Source organism: Acomys russatus, chromosome 3 (genome assembly GCF_903995435.1).
Source record: "Acomys russatus chromosome 3, mAcoRus1.1, whole genome shotgun sequence".
NCBI lineage: Eukaryota > Metazoa > Chordata > Mammalia > Rodentia > Muridae > Acomys > Acomys russatus.
Window position 1 is genome coordinate 55181641 of NC_067139.1, and position 21314 is coordinate 55202954.

Below are 21314 nucleotides of genomic sequence, written 5' to 3' on the forward strand. Positions count from 1 at the left end.
ACAGTTCAGATCCAGAGTCAGAAGCTCAGCAAATACTCTCACACTGACACGCATTCTAGCCCTCTGTTATTTAACCACCAGTATGTTAACATATGTATGTATGTATGTATGAATATATCCGCACAATTCTAAGGAATTAGCTCTTTTAAATAACTATAAAATATCCACTCAGAATTCATTGGAGCCAGGCTGGGTATATAATCAGATACAGAGTAGTTGCCTGGCATAAATAAGGCCTGTGTTCAATGCATGACATTTCCATCATAGTCAACTTAAGGAATACACAATATAGAAAACAAAAAATATGGTCTAAGAAAAAAAAGAACAGATAAAATAATTATGTAAGAAATCTAAGGAAGAAATGAAAAATCTAACCCTAAAAACCTATTCAGTATTAACTAAACTTAGACCAATAACCTGTTATGATCTATTCAATATTAACTAAACTTAATATCTATACCCATATATATGTATGTACATATGTATCAATAAGACACCCTTCCAACTTAAGAAGTTCAAGCCAAATAAAACAAAAGCAGCATAGAAGCAAATGCTAAAACAAGGTAAGGACGATTTCTCACCAACTGATTCAGCTCATCTACTTAATTTTCACAGTGAAGAAAATGACATTTTTATGCTGGAGATTTAACACATACAAAAAATATAAAGAAATCAATATAATCAAAACACATGTAAGTATTGCTGAGAATGATGCTTTTTAAATATTTGATCAGCATAATTATAACAAGTTTTTGCTCTTTGAAGTGAAGTGCTCTGTTGCTGAGTAACTGTAACATCACTGCCTACATCGCTCTTCTTTTTAAACGAGAGACCTGCAGGCAGTGCAGTTAAGGAAGGAGCTCAAGCCGCAGAACTACTTTGAATACAGCAAAAAGTTAAGCCACAAAATATCCTTTGTGTTTCTCACATCAGAATACTTTTATAAATTTTATTTGATCTAATATGTAAAGCAAAATTTTATATTAGATGATGTCGTTGCATTAGTCAATTTCAACTTTAAATTCAGTAAAGAATATAAAGTAAGAGCCCTGCTATACAATAAAACTATAATCTGGGGGCGTGATCTGAGCCAGTTTAAATGCTATGCCAAAAGGCTTAAGAAATATTTATAGTTTTCTCGTAATAATAATAAGTTCATTTAACAGATTTATTGAAAATACTGACATAAACTTCAAAGAAGTAGCCGTAATTCAGGAAATTTATCGTACCTTAACTTTTGGAGGGCATTCTCAAAATGTTTTCAAGACTCAGAAACTCAGTTTCGTGTAAGCTGTTAGCAGCAATAGTTACACTGTCCAAAGGAAGTGACAGTGCAGATTCTGGGTTTTGACATCCACAGTTTACAATCGATAAACATTGTGCAAACCAAGAGTACTACTTAAAGCTCAGCCGGGTGTGGTGGCACACGCTTTTAATCCCAGCAGAGGCAGGTGGATCACTGAGTTCGAGGCCAGCCTGTTCTACAAAGCGAGTCCAAGACAGCCAAGGCTACACAGAGAAACCCTGTCTCGAAAGCCAGAAGAAAAAAAAAAAAAAAGAGTACTAAAGCTCACCAAAATGACAGCTCCAAGCTGGACACAGAATCGCACACCTGTAAGCCCAACACCTAGGAAAGCCGAATAAGAAATATCACGAGCTCAACATTAGGCTAAAGTCTGTATTACTGCAAACTCACAAGCACACTAAGCAGCTCTCAGACACAGTAGTCACACACACAAACACTTTTCATTCAACTTTTTCTATCAATAGTAGTACAAAGATAAGTTCCAACCTTTCCAAACTCCAAACATAAAAAAGAATATGAGAACATCATCTATGGTAACCGAGTTTCTAATTCATGCTGTGTTGTAAAGCTCAAGATTCCAATATATTTTTTACACCTGTGACTCACAATCCATTAGCACAATACGTATTTAACTCAAAATTTCAACTAACTTGTAAACCTACAAAAGACTGCATAGCTTTCTCTCACCATACTCATTCCTCCTGCATACGGCAATCAGCACAGGCTTCATGAAAGTAGCAACAATTAAAAAAAGAACAAGTTATCAGCAAGTAAAATACACAAGCCTTAATATCTATATCCCCTCAGTCAAGCACTTCAGAGTAATTGCATTCACTAAGTCACTGGGCTTCCAGATATACTCTGAACATGCCTTATGTCACTGAGAATACAGCCCTGCTATAACAAGGATATAAAATTAAACTTCAGAATCATGCGTTAAAGGATGCAATCTTCCTAGGTAAGATTTTGGAAAAGTAATAGAATCATAATGGTTTTGAGAATTAAAAGATTAATCCATTAAAAGATTTTATAGGAAGATGGGGGAAACTGGGCCTCCCTAGAAGAAGTGGAGGTCACCGGAGGTCTGCTTTTAAGGGGTCTATCTTGACAACTGCCTCTTCCTCTGTTGTCTGTTTCCTAGTTGACCTAAGGTAAATAGAACAGCTTTTCTTACCATGTCTTGTTGTCATGATGCTGAGACTAAAAACAATGGAGCCAGCAAGCCAAAGTAAAGACACTCATAAACACTACAGAGCTGGCCAGAAGAGTAGTGGCTCAGTTGGAAGAATGCTTTCCTTACATGCACAAAGGCCGGGGTTTGATCTTCAGTACTGGCTAAGCGTGTTGGCACATGCATGTAAAGACGGAGTTCAGGAGGTGGAAGCAGAGCAGGAGCTCAAAGTCATCTTTGGCTACACAGTAAGTCCAAAGCAAGCCTGGGCTATATGAAACTATAAGATTATCATTAACAACTAGAGGTCAAATCATAAAAAGATAATTATCACAATAGCTCACCTATATGAGATTTCTATAGGTGGGCGCCATGGCTTGGATGCGCGTGTTAAGGGCGTGGTTCAATGGATGGCACTATTAGGAGGTAAAGGAAGTTCTGCAGGGTGAGATGAACGAGGAGATCCTTAGATCCTTGCAGACATGAACTTGGACAACGGTATGTGACACCAGTCAGCTCCTCTTTCTCATTTTTGTTCCCTGGCCATGAGGTAAATAACAATGCTCAACCAAACCACACACCCCATTCGTAGAAAACAACAGCAACAAAAACATAGCACTACACAAATACTAGGAAACTGAACAATGGGTCATTGAAGGAATCAAGGAGGAAATTTTAAAATTCTTAGAATCAAATGAAAATAACAGCACAATTTACCAGACCCTCTAATATATAGCTAGAGAAATTCTAACCAGGAAATTTATATGTAAATGCTCACATTAAAAACTCAGAGACGTATTGTTTTTAAAATTATCTGTGTTACCTGTAGGCCCAGCTAGCAATCACTCAAGACACAGACAAAGATAGCCTTAGTTAACCTGGGGCAGGGCAGATATCAATCCTCTAAATTGCCTCCCACAGTGGGGAAGGCATGGGATCCCTGTCTCAATCACATGCCATCTACTTCCAATAACTTCTATCAAGCTACCTCCCATCCATAATCCCAAATACCTGCTCATGTTCTTCATCTGGGCTGGATTCTCCATCCACGCCACAGGCCATGTGCTTCTCCTCCAGCTAACCCATGGCGGCCTTTTGTCTTCACTTCAGGTCTCCCTCTCCTGGTGGCAGTGTCGTTCTTCTTCCCAGAATTCCTCTCTCTCTCCTAGCCCCACCTATCTCCTTTGCCCTGGGTGGGATGGCTTTTTATTAAGCAAAAGGTTGGTCACGGAGACAGTAAGCACTAATTAGCATCAAAATACATCAGACTACCCCCAAGAGAGACGGCCCAGCAGTGATGGCGCATGCCTTTAATCCCAGCACTCCGGAGGCAGAGGCAGGCAAATAGCTGTGAGTTCAAGGTCAGCCTAGTCTACAATGCTAGTCCAGGACAGCCAAGGCTACACAGAGAAACCCTGTCTCGAAAAAAACAAACAAACAAACAAAAAAACTCAGAGACGGAGCCGGGCATGGTAGCGCCCACCTTTAATCCCAAGTCATACATGGGAGAAAACTGCCAGAGTGGCCCACAAATGATAATAAGAAAATAACATGTCCACCAGAAACCTGAAGCTCGATGTGTATTTCCCACCCTTCACAAAATTCAAACCAGGAAGGATCAGAGACCTTAGCACAAGACCTGAAAATTTAAAGCTGCTGGAGGGAACACAGGAAAGACTACTTAAAGGCAGAGTCACAGAGAAGAACACTGTGAAAAGTGTTGCATTAGCCATTGAAGTAAGCCCAGTGTCTGACAGATAGGATTACATGAAATTAAAAGGGAGGAAAATTGAAAATCAACAGGGTAAAGAAACAGTCTATAGAATGGGTGAGAACTCTGCCAAACCTAAATTTACAAATCTTCCAGTAAACACAATGGGCTAATAGTGAACCAAACAGACAACTCCCGAAAAACACAAATGGTCAATAAATGTTTAAAAGATGTTCAATGCCTTAGCCATGAAAAAAATTAAAATTGCTTTTAATTAAGTGGGAAATGCATCTCAGAAGTTAACCTAATTAGGAGAGAGAAAGGAAAACTGCCATCAGATCTCTGAGACAGTTGAGCTCCTGGCCCAGCCCTGCACTGCTGGGGACAGTGTGCCACCCTGGGACGTCTGTTAGGTTAACTTCTGAGATGTATTTTCCATCCTACATTACTCTCTTTCAGGACTTTTGCCTTAAGTGTTTCCTGCTGCTGCAGGCTAGGATCCACTGCTCTTTTTCATCCAGCCTGCAGAGCCCTACACTCTTTAAACAGTGCTTTTAAAGCAGCATTCTCTGTGAAGCGTTCCTCATTCCTCCCACATTTTCTGCCCCCATTGCTGGAGGAAGCAATACATGGCTTTCTCAGCTCCCTGGAAACAATGATTCACACACAGTACGTCTACTGGTATTTGGGATTCTAATTCTCTTTTTATAAAACTATTTACTGGGCTCTGCCTTGCCCTTGCAAGCATTGACACTGAGATACCAAGTTAGCCTGGAATATATAAGGGTTCCAAACCAAGTTCAACAGTAATTTAAACTAATACTTTGTTCTTCTCAAAACATTAAGTGTTTTACCCCCTTCATGTTCCTGTAATCATCACAAACTCACTGATCAGCAGAAATTTTATACACTTCCCAGGTTCAGACCAGATGTTTAAAGTATGTTTTTAACTACCATTTCTCAATTCCCACATTAAAACTCTAGCACTGCAACTTCTCAATAGTATCAGAATTGTTCTTGATAAGAAGTACTTCAAAATTTAAAACAGCATCTCCATGAACTAAACTTATTAAAACAAAGATTCAATCATGATTAAGACACCCACACTAAGGAAACAGAAAGAAAATTCAAACTACACTGTAATTCAAAGCTGGGAATGGTGGCTAAAGCCAATAATCCTAGCACTTTGGAGAGGGAAGTAAGACTACAACTTTGAGACAAGCGTGGACATTATGGCACATGGTCTCAAAAATTAACAGGTATTGTGGCATGCATTTGTTATCCAGTACTGTGGACACAAAAACTGGAGGCTCCTTGGGGCTCACAGACCACCCAGTCAAACCTAACTGGTGAGCTGCAGGCCAATGAGAGACCCTGACCCATGGGAGGTACAAGGTATTCTTGAGGATGACAACCAAGGTTCTCCAGCCTACACACACACACACACACACACACACACACACACAACTTGTTAAAAAAAAAAGATGTTTACTAATCTGTACACATAAGTGGACAAATGCAATAAAAAAAATTATACACCAAGCTAACAACAGCTACTTCTAAAGTAAAAGACAACAGATTTCTGAAGGAGGAGTTTCTTTTTATCTATATGCTTCCCTATCACTTAAACTTTTATGTGAGCATATTCCTATTATTTGGGTAACTAAAAGTACAGAAAGACTTGAGCATACTGAAAAGCCTTGTCCAACTGGATCAGGTAAAACAAGTAGTTAGTTACACTGCAAATAAAACTACAAGTGTGAAAGCGTAATTAATGAAATTTTAATGTACAAAGTTTCTCCATATTTAAACTTAGAATCTACCACAAAGTATTAGACAGAGGATACAATCAATACGAATCACTAAAACATCACACTTCTAAGTGCCATTACACAGCTGACTTTTTAGCTTTTATGTGTTTGTGTGTGTTTGTGTGTGTGTGTGTGTGTGTGTGTGTCTGTCTGTCTGTCTTCCTGTCTGTCTGTCTCCAAGTGTGTGCATGTGCTGAAGATTATACCAAGGCCGTGTGCTCCTCCTCAGAACTAGGTGCTTAACACTCTCCAACTCCATATAGCCAGGCTTGCCTTAATTTGCAGTCTTCTTGTCTCAAGAGTCTGGCATTCTGGGATTGCAGGCATGCACCACACCTTCTCTTTCCATTATAAAAAAATGTACATGGGGAAAACGGAAGAAGGGAACCAAAGGGGTAGGCAGGAGAAATGATGGATATGAGCAAAGTACAATTACAACATCTATTTTTAAAAAGTCATTTTGAGCCAGGCATGGTGGCACACACCTTTAATACCAGCACTCAGGAGGAAGAGGCAGGCGGATCAATGTGAGTTCAAGGCCAGCCTGATCTACAAAGTGAGTCTAGGACAGTCAAGGCTACAGAGAGAAACTCTGCCTCAAAAAAAAAAAAGTAATTTTGAACTCTATTTTTTTGTATGATAAAAAAATTCTATGTCAAAAATAAAAATCAATTTTTAAAAGTTTGCTAGATGGGGTCAGTGGTACAGCACCTCCCTAGAATGGCAGTGAAAGAGCTAGGTTCCATTTCCAGTATTGCATTAAAAAAAAGTTTTTCCAAGACTGTTTTATTCATTTGCACATATACCTAATCCCAATCTAAGAAAAAACATTAGGAGTATTAGAGGTAAGTTTAGAAAAACATCAGCTGACTCAGAAAAATGAATACTGAATTACTTTAGTTGTTGAAAATTTGTAATGGACAAACTTTTAGTTACATGCACAAAACAAAAGCTTAAATTACCTTTCAATACCAAAAGGCATACTTAGGCATGGTGGTGCACACCTTCAGTCCCAGCACTTGTGAGGCAGACACAGACAGACCTATATGAGCTGGAGGCCAGCCTGGTCCACATAATGAGTTCCAGGACTACTAAGATCCTGACTCAAGAAAAAAAAAACAGCCAAAGCAAACATAGTGAAACCCTGTATTGAAAAGAAACAAAATGAAATTTTTAAAAAAGAAGCAAAAGACACAGTTTTATTACAACTGTTTAAGTCCATAAAAAGTTCAAAATAAATGTCTAGCACTTCGGCTTTTTATTCCATAGGTTTAAAAAAAAAGTCAGACTGCAGCAATTCTACCTGCTTCCTGAACATGTTATACAGATAAACTTATTAAAGTGTTCTTTTGTCTAAGAATGGATATAAATATACTAGTTCAAAACTAATTATCACCAAACACAAGTTTATATAAAAGCCCAAAATACCTAGGTATCTTATCTATCCTGCATATTCTCAATAAAAGTGATGATTTGCACAAAGAGTACACGTTGGTAATTAAGTCCAACTAACTTGAATGACCTTCTACCCTTCAACCCACCACGAGTCTGTGGAAATCCAGACTGCAGCATTGTTCACACTTCACTGGTCAAACATTTATATAGTGCCTCGTCTTTGTTCTCAAGAGCACACATCTGCAGGGCCACAGAGCATTTGCATTACACTCAGTTTGTTGTCTACGTCTCATAATGAAGTTACAAACAAGATTCTATAGGAGCTGAGAAAAAGAAGCCATCCATTCTTCAGAGAGTCAGAGAAAGTTTCCCCTGGAACTAAGCCTCAGGGATGAAAGGCAAAGGTCATTTTGAAAGACAAAAAAGCAGAAAAGGCACTTGTTTTAAAAAGGAACAGTGACTGCTGTCATAGACCCTCTAATACCAAGTTTGAGATGAAGGAAAAAAGTAGAAATAAAAGAGTGTGTGTGTGTGTGTGTGTGTGTGTGTGTGTGTGTGTAACATATTTTAACACTAAAAATAATTTATGAAGCAACAATCAAGATTTTTTTTTTTGAGCAAAAGTGTGGAGTATTTATCTACCTATGTCACCCAGAAAGAAGCATGAATCCCAGAAAGTCCTCAGAATAAATGCCACCCCCACACGCCCCTTTTCCTTTGGAAATTCTGGGAATGGAAGCAGGGCCTCATGCACGCTAGGCATGCATTCTATCATGGAGCTCCAACCCAGCCAGCTATATTTTTCTGAATTCAAATATCAAGTAGATGTCATTAAAAACCCATCTCATGTGAAATCGAGCAGTGCACACTTATAGTCCAAGCCTAGGGAGATTAAGATCAGACTGAGCTAGATAGTAAGTTCTGACTAGCCTGGGCAACATAGCAAGACCTTGTTTCCAAAGCCTCCAATTCCCAAACAAGAAACAATTTCACAATCTTTCTACTTAAACCTTAAATGACAAACATTCTACTCCCTACTTACTAGAGGACAGACCTTAGGCCAACATAAATGCCATTAAAAAAAACAAATAGGAGCCTGAGAAGGTAAAGAATGAATGTAAGGCCAGGTGTGGTAAAGCACATCTTTATTCTCAGCATTAGTGGGGGGATCGCTGAGTTCAAGACCAACCTGGTCTATAAAATGAGTTCCATGACAGCCAGAGCTGTAGCTCACTATGTTCAGTGAGACCCTGTCTCAAAAACAGAAGAAAAGAAAGAATTTAAGGGGTAAAGTCAAATAACGAAATGGGAAAGGATGACAAAGTACGCAGTCTATTCTTCAGGTGCTTTGCCTTCATGTACTACTGTGTATCGTGTGTGCGCATTGACTACAAGACAGAAGAGGGTGTTGGATCCCCTGGGTCTGGAGTTAAAGACAGTTGTAAGCCACTATGTGGATACTGAATCAACTCTGGGTCCTTTGAAAGAGCAACCAGTGAGTGCTCTTAATCACTGAGCCATCATTCTCTCCAGGCCCTAATCTGTATTTCTTTTCTAAACTTTTTAGTGATTCTTTGTGAATTTCACATCATACACTCCAATCCCACTCATCCCCCCGTTCCTCCTTAACTGCCTCCGCCCCTGCAACCTCCCTCCAAAAGAAAACAAAACATAGTCAGGCACGATGGTACACCCTGTAATCCTAGCACTCGGGAGGCAGAGGCAGGTGATCTCTGAGTTCGAGGCCAGCCTGGTCTACAAAGCAAGTCCAAGACAGCCAAGGCTACACAGAGAAAGCCTGTCTCAAAATTACAAAAAAGAAAGAAGAAAGAAAGAAAGAAAGAACAACAAAACTCTTGCTGTGGAAGCTGGAGTGTGTCTGGGTGTGTCACACTATATATCCTTCACTGCAGTGAGTCACTGGTCTGGCTTGAGGCCTCTGGCTTCTGCTACACTATCAACACTGGATGCTCACTGGGACTCCTCTCAGACATCCTGCTGTTGTCCTGTGTCATGGAGATCCTGCCTCTTCACACACTCCAGCAGTTCACAGATGGGGTAGATGTTAGGGTACATCAACTCAAAGCCCTAGATCTGGGCCTGGATGTAGCTCAGTTGGTCAGCCTGCTAGCCTTCCCTCACTCATGCCACCAAGGCCAGCTCTCTCACTTTGCCAAGGAGAGGGACAGGGGCCAGTTTTCCTGCCTAAGCTATGTTTTTTTAAAACTCTGTATATTAGGCCAGGCATGGTGGCGCACACCTTTAATCCCAGCACTTAGGAGGCAGAAGCAGGCAGATCAATTTGAGTTCAATGCCAGCCTGGTCTACAAAGTGAGTCCAGGACAGCCAAAATTACACAGAAAAACGCTGTCTCAAAAGCTGAAAAGAAAAAGAAAAGAAAAAAAAAAAACTTCAGTATATTAAATACTTCATCAATTTTCCAATATCACAAAAAGTAACATGAAAGGAAATAAACATGTAGTTTGGAAATATAATCTGGCTTCCTATACATATTTAAATTAATGTACCTTTTAAATATAACTTACAAGATAAACAACTTTCTCATAAAAACTAACATTTTTCAAAGAACTTTTTGCTTTTATTAACAATAGAAATCTGTTAAAACACACAAACAAAAGAAGCAATGACTATATAGTCTGCCATTCCCTCAAAGGCTGTGTCCAGGGCCTTAGCAGGCACGTTTAGACACGGCAAGGAGGGAGACAATCTTGCCTTCTTCTGTTGCAATGATGTCCTTGCCGTGTCCCTGGAACACATAATGTCACTCTTCTTTCTGTGCCCTTTCCTAAGCAATTCCTCCCACCTCAACTCCTTTCCTTGATTCACTCTTACCTCCACTTTGCCTTTTTTCTAAGTCCTTCAGTGTAGCTGAATTGCATTTCATCCATAAACTATGTTATCCACCTAACTTTCTCTAAAATCTTCATTTGTTCTAGAAATCCTACTATACAAGTTAATCCAATACACCAGTCTGCTTGCTTGTTTTGATTTTGGATATTTAATCATTTTCATTTCTACTGTCAACCCAGCGTTTGCACTTAACAAAAATCACATCCTGTTTAAAATGTCAGTCTTGAGATGGCAATGTTTATGGGGTTGGCCCTGCAGATGACACGTCAAGAACTAAAATACCTGTGCCCAAATCAGGGCTCTATCATTTATTAGCAATATCAACTCAGGCGTGCTGACCTTTCTTAAGTCTCCCTACCCCTCAGTTTCCTCAAATAAGCACCTCTCACAGAGGTGAGGATTAAGTTCGTATGTAAAGCAGGGGTCCTCAACCTTCCTGACGGCTGCAACCCTTTGATACAGTTCCTCATGTTGTGGTGACTCCCAACCATGAAATTATTTTGTTGCTACTTCATGACTGTAATGTTGCTACTGTTTTAAATTGTAACATAAATATGCAGTATATCTGATGTGCTACCCCAAAGAGGTTGCAACCTATAGGTTGAGAACCACTGATGCAAAACATCAGAAGAGAAGAACATAGGACATAATGGACAGGTTAAGCTGTACTTCCTTTGCTCCAGGCCCTTACTGTACACAGCACTCCATCACTTCTCTTAAATGGTGATTTTTGACTGTTATATGATTGCTATTCAAAATTCTCTGGAATTCACTAACAATAAGGCCATTCAAATATGCTCACTAATAATCCCTTCTGTATAATTACCATATGGGTAGACTTACTTGCTCAATGACATTTCTGAGTCAACTGAAGAATTATCTACTATCTACTATAAAAATTGAAGAGTTTACAGTCCACAAAAGAGGAAAAGATGATATACAAAAGGCAGGTAAGACAGCTGTTAACATCCCTAAGATGAACTGTACACTGTGGCAAAATTGGCACTCACTCTCCATAAATTTAACATTAAAAAGTATCACCTATGTATCCCTGATAATACCCAAGCCCATCCATAACTGTATCTTTCTTTTGCTTGATAAACTCTAAGTTTATCTCAAAAGCAAACACCCAAAAGTGTTATCTAGACTTCCTTTTGCCTACGTTTTGCCAGTTTCCTAAAAATGCACATCTATAAGCTGAATAGTCAAAAAGTTTCAAGTAGCCAGGGATGCTGGGTGATACTTGTAACCCTAACCCTGAGGAAGCTGAAGAAAGGGTACTATTTCAAGTACTGTAAGATACAGAGTGAGAAAACATCATGTCTCAAAATTCCAAAACACATGCCTCAAGTGTTTATTACTTCCTCCAGCTTTTACTAGGCCTTCCATAATCGCAAATGCAGATATGGTCACCAACAAAGTCGACCAAAGGACATGATACTCCAGTTTCCTACCTCCATGGCAAAGTGCCTATTGGGACAAAGTTATCACCTTCACTACCTTCTATTTTTAAAATTATTTCTATATCTGCCATTGTATTAAGTAATTTCTGGCCTTCGGATGCAGCTCAATTGGAACAGTGCTTTCTTAGCGTGTACAAAGTCCTGAGCTCAGTCTTCAACACTTATAAAAATGGATGTGATGCCAAGGGGAATTCAGTGCTGAGTTTGAAGAGAGCTTGGCATATATGAGATCCTGTCTAAAAACGAAAACAAACTTATTACCTTCCCAAGACTCTAAAGCACAAAGGCAACCGACGAAGCACTGTTGTTGGTTCACTCTTCCTGGAGGCTTTAATAAAAGCCAAGCATAGGGTACCAAGTGATCTGCCTAATGATCTCAATCACAAAATATTAAGGAAGCAGCAGACATGGCTCAGTGGTAGAAAAGATGTTTAGTGCACACAAGCCCAAGGTTTCTTTCTCATTACAAAAATTAAAACTTTAAGTAAGCAATACTATCCACAGATAAGAAAACTAAGGCTTAGAAGTGCTTAAAAACAAACTTTCCTGAAATGTTTTGTTTTTTTGTTTTTTGAGACAGGCTTTCTCTGTGTAGCCTTGGTTGTCCTGGAACTCACTCTGTAGACCAGACTGGCCTCGAACTCACAGAGATCCGCCTGCCTCTGTCTCCCTGAGTGCTGGGATTAAAGGTGTGTGCCACCAACGCCCGGCCTTGCATTTTTTCATATCACAATTATAAATCAGATATATTAGGCCTGGGAGCAGTTATGAACCTGACACAGGAGAGCTCTTGAAACCACAAATTTCATACACAAAGCAGTAAGTAGTATTTGGCCAAAGTGGTTTGGTTTTCTTTTTTAATCTTCCAGTGTCTGGCACAGAATGCATGCTCAATAAAAACCTATCTGTCTAAGCCAATACTTTAAAATTAATTCCTAAAATAATTTGATCACAAAAAGAAGACTTGGGAGATTGTTTAAACTAAATTAGGTGATATAATAATTACACAAAATATACACAAAATAATTATACAAAATAAGCCCTAGGTGCTATTTTAGCCAACAATACAAAAAGGAAAAAAAGTGAAATAAACCAAGTCTACCCTTGAAAGAGTCCCCCCTGCCCCTCCCTCTATCCTGACTCTGAGACAATCCTGTCTTCCTAAGACTCATCAGCACAATAGCAATTCACAAAGCACTGTTTTTGCCTCTCTTTCCCCAAAACCTCCGCCCCCCCCCCAACCCCCAGCTGGGTCTTAAACGCATTAAGCAGCCCAGGTTAGCCTCAAACATGAAGCATTCTTCCTGTCTTTCCAGAGCTAGGCTTACAGGTATGTGCCACTGCACTAGGCACTATTTTTCAAACAAGAACTGCAGTTGGCAAAGCATGCACTGTAAGCAAATCTGTCATCTGATTAGGCTAGACCTGTTTCCCAAGGACATAAAAAGGTAAAAATGTAAAAGCTGCTGGCATTAAGACACCAGTAGTCAACTAATGCTGGAATTCCATAAATTCTATGGTCATTTACAAGGAACCACAGGTCATCTATGAACGTACCTAAATGTTAGCTTTTAAGGAGAAAAGAAGGGGGTCTGTTTCATGGGTTAAAGAGCATCTCGTGAAACTCAGAAAAAAAAGTTAACACACTTTTTAGTTCTCCTCCTACACACAGAACAGGTTATAGGCATTATGCAAGCACACAGCACTTAGGGATCTTTTCCTTCTTTTAAAAAAAATGTACTTTATTTAGTAATTCTTTAATTCAGTAGCTACACAAGTATTACTTTCTTCCTCTAAAGGCTCAAGCTTCTTTCATTTCAAAACACCACTCTTGAAGGCAAATTCTTCTTTGAAAAAAAAAAAAACTTAATCGTGTCACTCAGAAAGAGGGGGCAAAAAGTCAGGAGACAAAACTGGAGACAGTCCTATTAGTCTTATGTAACTTATTTTGAGTTGGAATGAACTCAGTAGTTCAAGCAAAACTTTGGGTTTAGACCCAAAGATAAGCTCTTTAAAATATTCTCCATACATACACATTTTTTAAAAACTAAAAGGATTTTTTTTTAAAGTATAAGCAAGTAGCAAAGTACAGTGCCAAGAAAAAAAAAAGTTAAAAGCGCAGTCAGGCTTGAGGATCTTTAATCCAAGCACTTGGGACGCAGAGACAAGCAAATCTCTAAATTTGAGGCCAGCCTGATCTACAGAATAAATTCCAGGCCAGCTGGTCCCTGTCTTTAAAAAAAAGATTACAACTGACAATACTGAGTGTAATTTAAGAACAAGCTAATTTATTATTACTAATTTTGGCATATCGTCATGTAACTATACCATATCTACCAAAGAAATTAAAAAATGACTTTCAAAAGCAATAGATTCCTATTCACCCAACTTGAAAACCGAACTCTGAAAGTGTAATTATTCCAGCTTAATTAAATTGCCTTTAATTTTTACAAATTACTTCAACAGGGGCAAATATCCATCAACCTTGCAAAAACATTAAGTTTACACTCCAGTTATCCTACCAGATAGGCCCTGAATTGAAATCAACTAACTATAAGCTACGTGTTAACTACATTTCACCACAGAAACATCTGAGCCTCCATGTAATAGTGGCCACAGATTCCGGCACTGCTCTGGGAACTGCTGCTTGCTTAATCAAGCACCGAACTGCAGATTCACCTTTCTAAAAGGGCTGAAAGCAAGAGGTCAAGTTTCACTATCTACTTTTCCTAAACGAATTAGTAGGGTTTGGGGTTTCGCTGGGAATGACCAAGTTATCAAGAAGCCATCGCCCTACTGAGACACTTAATAACAATACCTTCACTGTTTTTCCTTCAAGCACTTCGATTCAATTTCCACTAGAATTCAGACACACAAAAAGCTGATTCCACGGCCTCGAAGACATGTGTCCTCAGGGAACAAACCTTGAGAATCCCACATACATTACACCTCTCAGGGAGGGTAAGGAGAAAGAAGAGCAAAGATTGTAAAAGACTGTAGTGGCATTACCTTGCTCGTCTTGTGATCAAACCAGACGAGAGCATGGTTCCTTGACAGCACTTTGCAATCAAAGGTGGCATTATTCTGTGCCGGTCGACAGCGTGCCACCGAGCGGCCGATCTTGATGGGCTCGTCAAGGTAGACATGACGCTCCTGAAACGGGTGCGAGTTCGGGCGGCAAGTGAAGATGGCCAAGGCTGACGGCATCGAGGACAGGCTGCGGGGAGGTTTGTCTCGACCAGGGACAATGAGGAGCTCCTCCAGGTTCGGACTGCTCTTCACAAGCCTACACCCCCTATCCCCCCAAAATCTTTAAATTAAAACAAATTGAGCATTGTCTAAGCATAACCAGGGAACATCAAGAACTCTTCAATTGGGCAGGAAGACAAGCCAGCGCAAGCCCCATCACCTCCTTTCAAATACAGAAGCTTCTTGACCAAAAAAAAGTCCCCAACTAGCAGCTTTCAGTGCATCTTCCCTAGGAAGAAAAGGCTCAAACATTGGGCAGCTTCGGCCAAGAAAACTCCTGGAAGACAGTGTGAGGACGGGAGGTATCCGAACAGATGAGTCACACACCGATTCTTGCGTTTTGTTTGAGATCCCGGCCGCTTCTCCCCTTCGGTGGCGGAAACGTTGCAGCACTGCAGCATGTAGCCAAGAAGGTCCTTCGGGGCACGAGGAAGCGGAGCCGAGACGACCTCCGGGCGGCCACCGCGAGTCCTCGGCGGCCTCGGGCGTGAGAAGCGGTGCGGGGACCGACGGGGACGGGCTAGAGGGCCAGCGGGCCGGGCTGCATCGCCCCTGCGGTGCCGAGGCCGCCCGGGAGTGGCCAAGGGGTCCCCCGGCCAGGCGTGAGCCGAGCCGAGGCTGGGAGAGCTGCGGGGGACACGGGCGGGCGCCGAGTCGCGAGTCCCGGGCACCTGGCGGGTGTCCCCCCCTCCCCGCGACCAGGGCGGGGACCCGGCTCTGCAGGCCGGTGCGGACACAGCGAGGCGCTAACCCCACCGAGGCTGGGACGCCCGGGCCGGCGGGAAGTTGGTTCGGTGGAGCTCCGGCTTCTGCGTGCTGCTCAGCACACGGGCCACCTCCCCTCAGGACCGTCCCCGCGAGGGTCGCATCTCAGGGACCGGCAGCTCCCGGAGGACGGCGGGGTGGGTGGGGGGAGGGAGGGAGGGAGGGAGGGAGGCTGGCCCGGAGGTGGAGGGAGAGGCCTGGAGGCCGGGGCTGGGTCCGCCGCAGCCTCCTCCGCTTGCAGCCAGTGCGGCAAGCTTCAGGCGGTGGCGGACGAGGCAGGAAACTTTCCGACCTAGTGGAGGAAAACACCAAAACAAACGGCGGTCGGCAACCGGCGCCCTCCCGCCCGCTCCCCTCAGCCCTCGCCCCCTTCAGCCAGCCCCCCGCCAACCCCGGCCGCTGGCTACGACCTCCAGCGACCTGTCCTCAGGCCGGCTACGGGGACCCGGAGCCAGGACGGCACGCCGGGTCCTGCCTCCCCTACCGCCGCCGCTACCTCCGCCGCCGCCGCCTCTGCTTACCTTGCCAGCATTGGCCGCCATAGTGACTCTGACTGAAACCTACCGGGTGCACCGCCACGGGAACGCGCACCCTTTTCAAGGGCCCTCCTCCGCCGTCTCCCGTGCCGTAGTCCCGGTATGTCACGTGACCGGCGCCGTGGACGCCATGTTTGTCTCTGGCACAGAAGAGGGCGGACTCCTGTTTAACGCGCCTCCCGACGCCATCTTTGTTAAGGGCCAGAAGCTTCAAGCCTCCCGACAACCTTAACGACCATCTTGGTTAAGGGCAAGGGAAACTTTTGAGGGGTTGAATGTTTCCAAAACACACTGCGGCGACTTCCTGGTTCAACTGATGAGTAAGGAAGTACCAACTTTTACTAAATGTATTTACTGTAATTCTCACTGAAAATTTAACACTTGAGGAGGATAGGTCCAAGCAAAGGAGAGACTCATTAGCAGCCATCGTAGCTGTGGGCAACTGAGTCACTCACCACTGACCAAATTCCACAAGTCCCTAGATTTGGTAACATCAGAAAGACTCTCTTCCAAACTCTGTGAATTCCATTTCTAATTTCTCTCCTTTTCACTGATGTGACAATGATTCTCGGGACTCCCTCGAACATGGATGCTAGCCTGGAACTAGTGACAGCAGAAAGTTTTAGGGGTTTTGGTTTTTTTTGTTTTGTTTTGTTTTGTTTTTTGTTAGGGGGAAGGCCTGGAGACAAGGTTTCTCTGTGTAGCCCAGGCTGTCCTGAAACTCTCATTGTAGACCAGGCTGATCTCGAATTCAGAAATTCACCTGCCTCTGCCTCCTGAGTGCTGGGATTAAAGGCGTGCGCCACCACTGCAGGACTTGAGACCAGAAAGTTTTAAAACACATTACCAAAAGAAGGGTCAAAAGTGTCTAGTAGGAAAATATGGGGTATTACCCAACTAACAATCCTGACATATGTGTCAAACTTGAGAATCACGAGACCATTGTTCGAAAGAAAAGGAGGAGGAGGAGAAGAAACAAAAAACAAGTGGCCAGAGCTACATGAAAACCTAAGGAAAGACGGCAGAGAATCTTAATCTTTTAGAATCAGTGTTGACTTCACTCTTGAGATTCCTGTGAAACCATGGATTCGTCTTTAACTTTCTTCAGGCCACTTTTTGTCTTCTATAACATAATAATGATACATACACCCTTTTAGGGAGGCTTCGTGGTGAACCACATTATTCAACAGAGTATTCATTTCATTGCTTCTGTAGAGTTTTAGACCTATGCCGAGTCCAGGGGCACAGATGAGCACAGCCTTAATATCTGCCCTCTGGTTATATACTCAGTGTAGTGGGTTTGAAGGAATAAAATAAGGTAACTTGACTTTGATATATTCAGAGCTCTTTCAAAGTCAGGGACATCCTTCTGGGAGAAGTAACAACAAAGATGAGTGAAGAGAACTGAGAGTGGTGGCCCACGCCTTTCATCCCTGCACTCGGTGACAGAGGCAGGCAGATCAATGTGAGTTCAAGGCCAGCCTGGTCTGCAAAGTGAGTCGAGGACAGCCAAGACTACACAGAGAAAACCTGTCTTGAAAAACCAGGGGGGGTGTAGGGGAAAGAATGAAGGAAAGAAGGTTGAAGGACTACAATAAATATGGTATTTGCTGAATGGTTTACTATGTTTCCAGGAAGAGGGATAGCAACTAACAAAATGAGGCTGTTTAAAACAATACCTCAGTATGCCTGGCACAGTGGCTAAGTAAATATTTAGTGCATAAATGAAAAATCACATATTGTAATTATTAGAGGATAAAGTAGGAGCAGCACAAAGTGAATTTGGACACAAGAAGTAATTTGTTATAAAAGTGTGAGTGTGTTTGTGTGTGTGTGTGTGTGTGTGTGTGTGTGTGTGTACTTAAAGCTTAAATTATGGTAAAATGAATGTCCAATACCTGACCTTTCAAACTTTTTTTTTTTACAGTTTTTCATCATTTCAACAAATACACTGAATAACTACAGTATCCCAGGTGTTTAACCAGGCATGATAGAGCACACTTTTAATCCCAGCCCTCAGGAGACAGAGGCAAGTGGATCTCTGAGTTTGAGGTCAGTCTTAGTGAGTTCCAGACTAGCCAAGGCTACATAGTGAAACCTTGGCTCAGTAAGGTAAGAAAACTTTTCATAAATCTCTAATGAGTTGTATACATGAATTTTAAAGTTATTTAAGCATTTTTCATGCATTTTACAAACATTAACTGAATACCCACTAGGAAACAGAAACTCTGAAATATCCTGAAATTTCAAAATTAAAAAAAAAAAAAAAAGATTTCCTAAGTTTCTTATATTTTAGAATAAGATCTTTGCTGTATTTGAAGTAACTCTAAAGCAATGGGGGTGTGGAAAGCAATGTAAACCAGAACTTCAAACGTGAGTAGGAGCTGCGAGCACTGGGGAAGCAGTGGCAGGCGGATCGCTGTGAGTTCAAGACCAGCCTGGTCGACAAAGTGAGTCCAGGACAGCAAAGGGTACACAGGGAAACCCTGTCTCGAAAAACCAAAAAACAAAACAAAACAACAACAAAAAAAAACTAGAACCAAAAATGTTGGAATAAGTCAGTTAACCTTCTACTAATGAGATAGAAGCATTTTAAGCCACAACAACATGCTGAACAAGGGTCTAGAGCCTTGAGAAGACAAGACTTTAAGGGGATTAAAAGGAGATCTGTATTAGCGGAGAATAAGGGGCAAGAGAACGAGTGGGAAGGAGTCAGAAGTCAGAGAATTTGTAACCAGGTTTTGTTTGTTTGTTTGTTTTGGTTTTTGAGACAGGGTTTCTCTGTGTAGCCTTGGCTGTCCTGGACTCACTTTGTAGACTAGGCTGGCCTCGAACTCACAGCAATCCTCCTGCCTCTGCCTCCCAAGGGCTGGGATTAAAGGTGTGCACACCCAGCTGGAACTTGTAACCACTGAAGTAGACTTCAGAACATCTTCATTTTCCTTCTAGAAGGTCAAAGGAAATAACAGTTGTTCTAAAAATTGCAGAATCAAACATGATGTCTATTGCCATTTGCCAACATGGTAGTAAATTATTCAGCTTCTTTAAGGCTCTATCCTTATTTTGTAAATGATTTCCCAGAATCTTGTTCGTATTTAATGAGATAGTTGAAGAAAAATTACCAACCGTAATGCCTGAAAAAATGGTAGGTTCTCTGAAAATGTTGTTTTATTATTGTTACTAATAGATTCTTTCTAGCCTTCCATGTATAGTAAGGAGCAAGATGTTTTAATCTCTACTTTGTATATAGAGAATCTTAGTCATAAATGTCAAAGCAAAAAGAAATGTCTCTTTATGTTCAGTACTACTGTACTATCTCCCAAAATTAATGTTAAACAAATAGAGTGAGCTTTCTAGCAAGAAAAGCTTGGAGCTGCTGTAACCTGCCAGAGTAGAGTCCTACCCTACATGGGGCACTGGAATGCCAAATGCATGAAGGCGTTCTTCACCCACTGTTATTTGGCAGGCACAGAAAAGGCTTAAATTAAGAACTCTCATACATGAGATATTTTGAATTGTAGGCCATGTGGGTGTTCCTTCTATGATTCTCTATCCATACAAAAATTGAATTGAATTAAAAACCTGCCATGTTTTTTAAAAATGGAATGGCAGTATTTCCTGATGGTGCAGCCCCCACCCCCACGCCCATCCCCCACTTTCTAGACTGGTAAGATTCCCACTATTGGGGTCTGGGCTACTTTTTCTTTTTGTTGGTTTAGTTTGGTTTGGCTTGGTTCTTTTGGTGTTTTGTTTTGTTTTGTTTTGTTTTTCGAGACATGCTTTCTCTGTGTAACCTTGGCTGACCTGGAACTCACTCTGTAGACCAGGTTGGCCTCAAACTCAGAGATTTGACTGTCTCTGGCTCCCAAGTGCTGAGATTAAAGGCATGTGCCACCACCATCTAGCTTCTAGGCTGCTTTTCAATCCTGGAAAAAATAAAGGTAAAATTGTACAAATATTATCACAGTGCCATCCAAGTGGGAATCGTTTTTAATGGCAGATATATTGGGGACAACTTTGTAAATTCAGTTAACATATAGCCTTTCATCATGGCCTAAGTGGATTTCAGCTAATTATTTGGAATATAATAAATTATGGAATGCTTTATATCACTGGTTAAGCAGATTGCTGGTTTGAAAATATTAGCCAAGCAGACGTTTTCAAACCTCTTGTATTGTCATAGGATGTTGTCATCTACAAAGTTCAATTTTTTATATTACAATTAAGCAGGTAGTTTTTGATATTTATTTATTTTTGGCTTATGTTTATAAATGTTCATCTGTAGCTATATATGTGTACCACTTGTGTTCCTGATATCTGAAGAGACCAAAAGAGGGCTTCTGATTCCCTGGAGCTAGAGTTAATAGGCAGACATAAGCCATCTAATGTGGAAGCTGGGGTCTGAACCCAGGACCTCAGCAAGAGCAGCAAGTGCTCTTAACTGTGAGCCAACCCTTCAGCCCCCATAGGTCACTTTCAAGAGCACACAATTGAGCTTTTAAAAGCTACAAAAAAAAAAAAAAAAAAAAAAAAAAATATATATATATATATATATATATACTGTTTTAAATAAGTTTATAATTTTGTGTTGGAGCATACTCACAGCTATCCTGAATTCAGCCTGTGGGCCACAGGTTGGACTCAGGTGTCAAACAAGAAGCTAAGCATACTCAAATATCAAAAGTGTGAGCATTAGTATTATTAAAGGCACATGATGGCATATTATAATTGAAGTTAGCCAGGCACAGTGGCTCAGGCCTGTTATCCCAGCACTCAGAAAGGCAGAGGCAGGCAGATCTGTGAGTTCAAGCCTAGTCTGTCTACAAAGTGAGTCCAGGACAGCCAAGGCTACATAGAGAAACCCTGTCTCGAAAAAAATTTAAATAATAATAATAACAACAACAATAATAATAATAATTATTATTATTTATTATTATTAAAGCTTAGCCAGTCATGGTAGTGCACACTTGTAATCTTAGCACTGCTGAAGTAGAAACAGGAAGATCAAGAATTCATGGTCAGGCTGGAATACATGA

The 21314-nt window shown here is 41.3% G+C and overlaps 1 protein-coding gene across 25 annotated transcripts in view; it reads right to left on the minus strand.

Moving 5' to 3' along the window:
* Positions 1-15022, minus strand: part of Slmap (sarcolemma associated protein) — a 121168-nt gene extending 106146 nt beyond the window's left edge. For all 25 annotated transcript variants that reach the window (XM_051140530.1, XM_051140538.1, XM_051140466.1 and 22 more), the window contains exon 1: positions 14738-15022. In XM_051140530.1, coding sequence (XP_050996487.1) covers positions 14738-14935 — 198 coding nt within the window. In that variant the 5' untranslated portion in view covers positions 14936-15022. The remainder of the gene's footprint in view (positions 1-14737) is intronic.
* Between the last annotated feature and the right edge of the window lie 6292 nt (positions 15023-21314).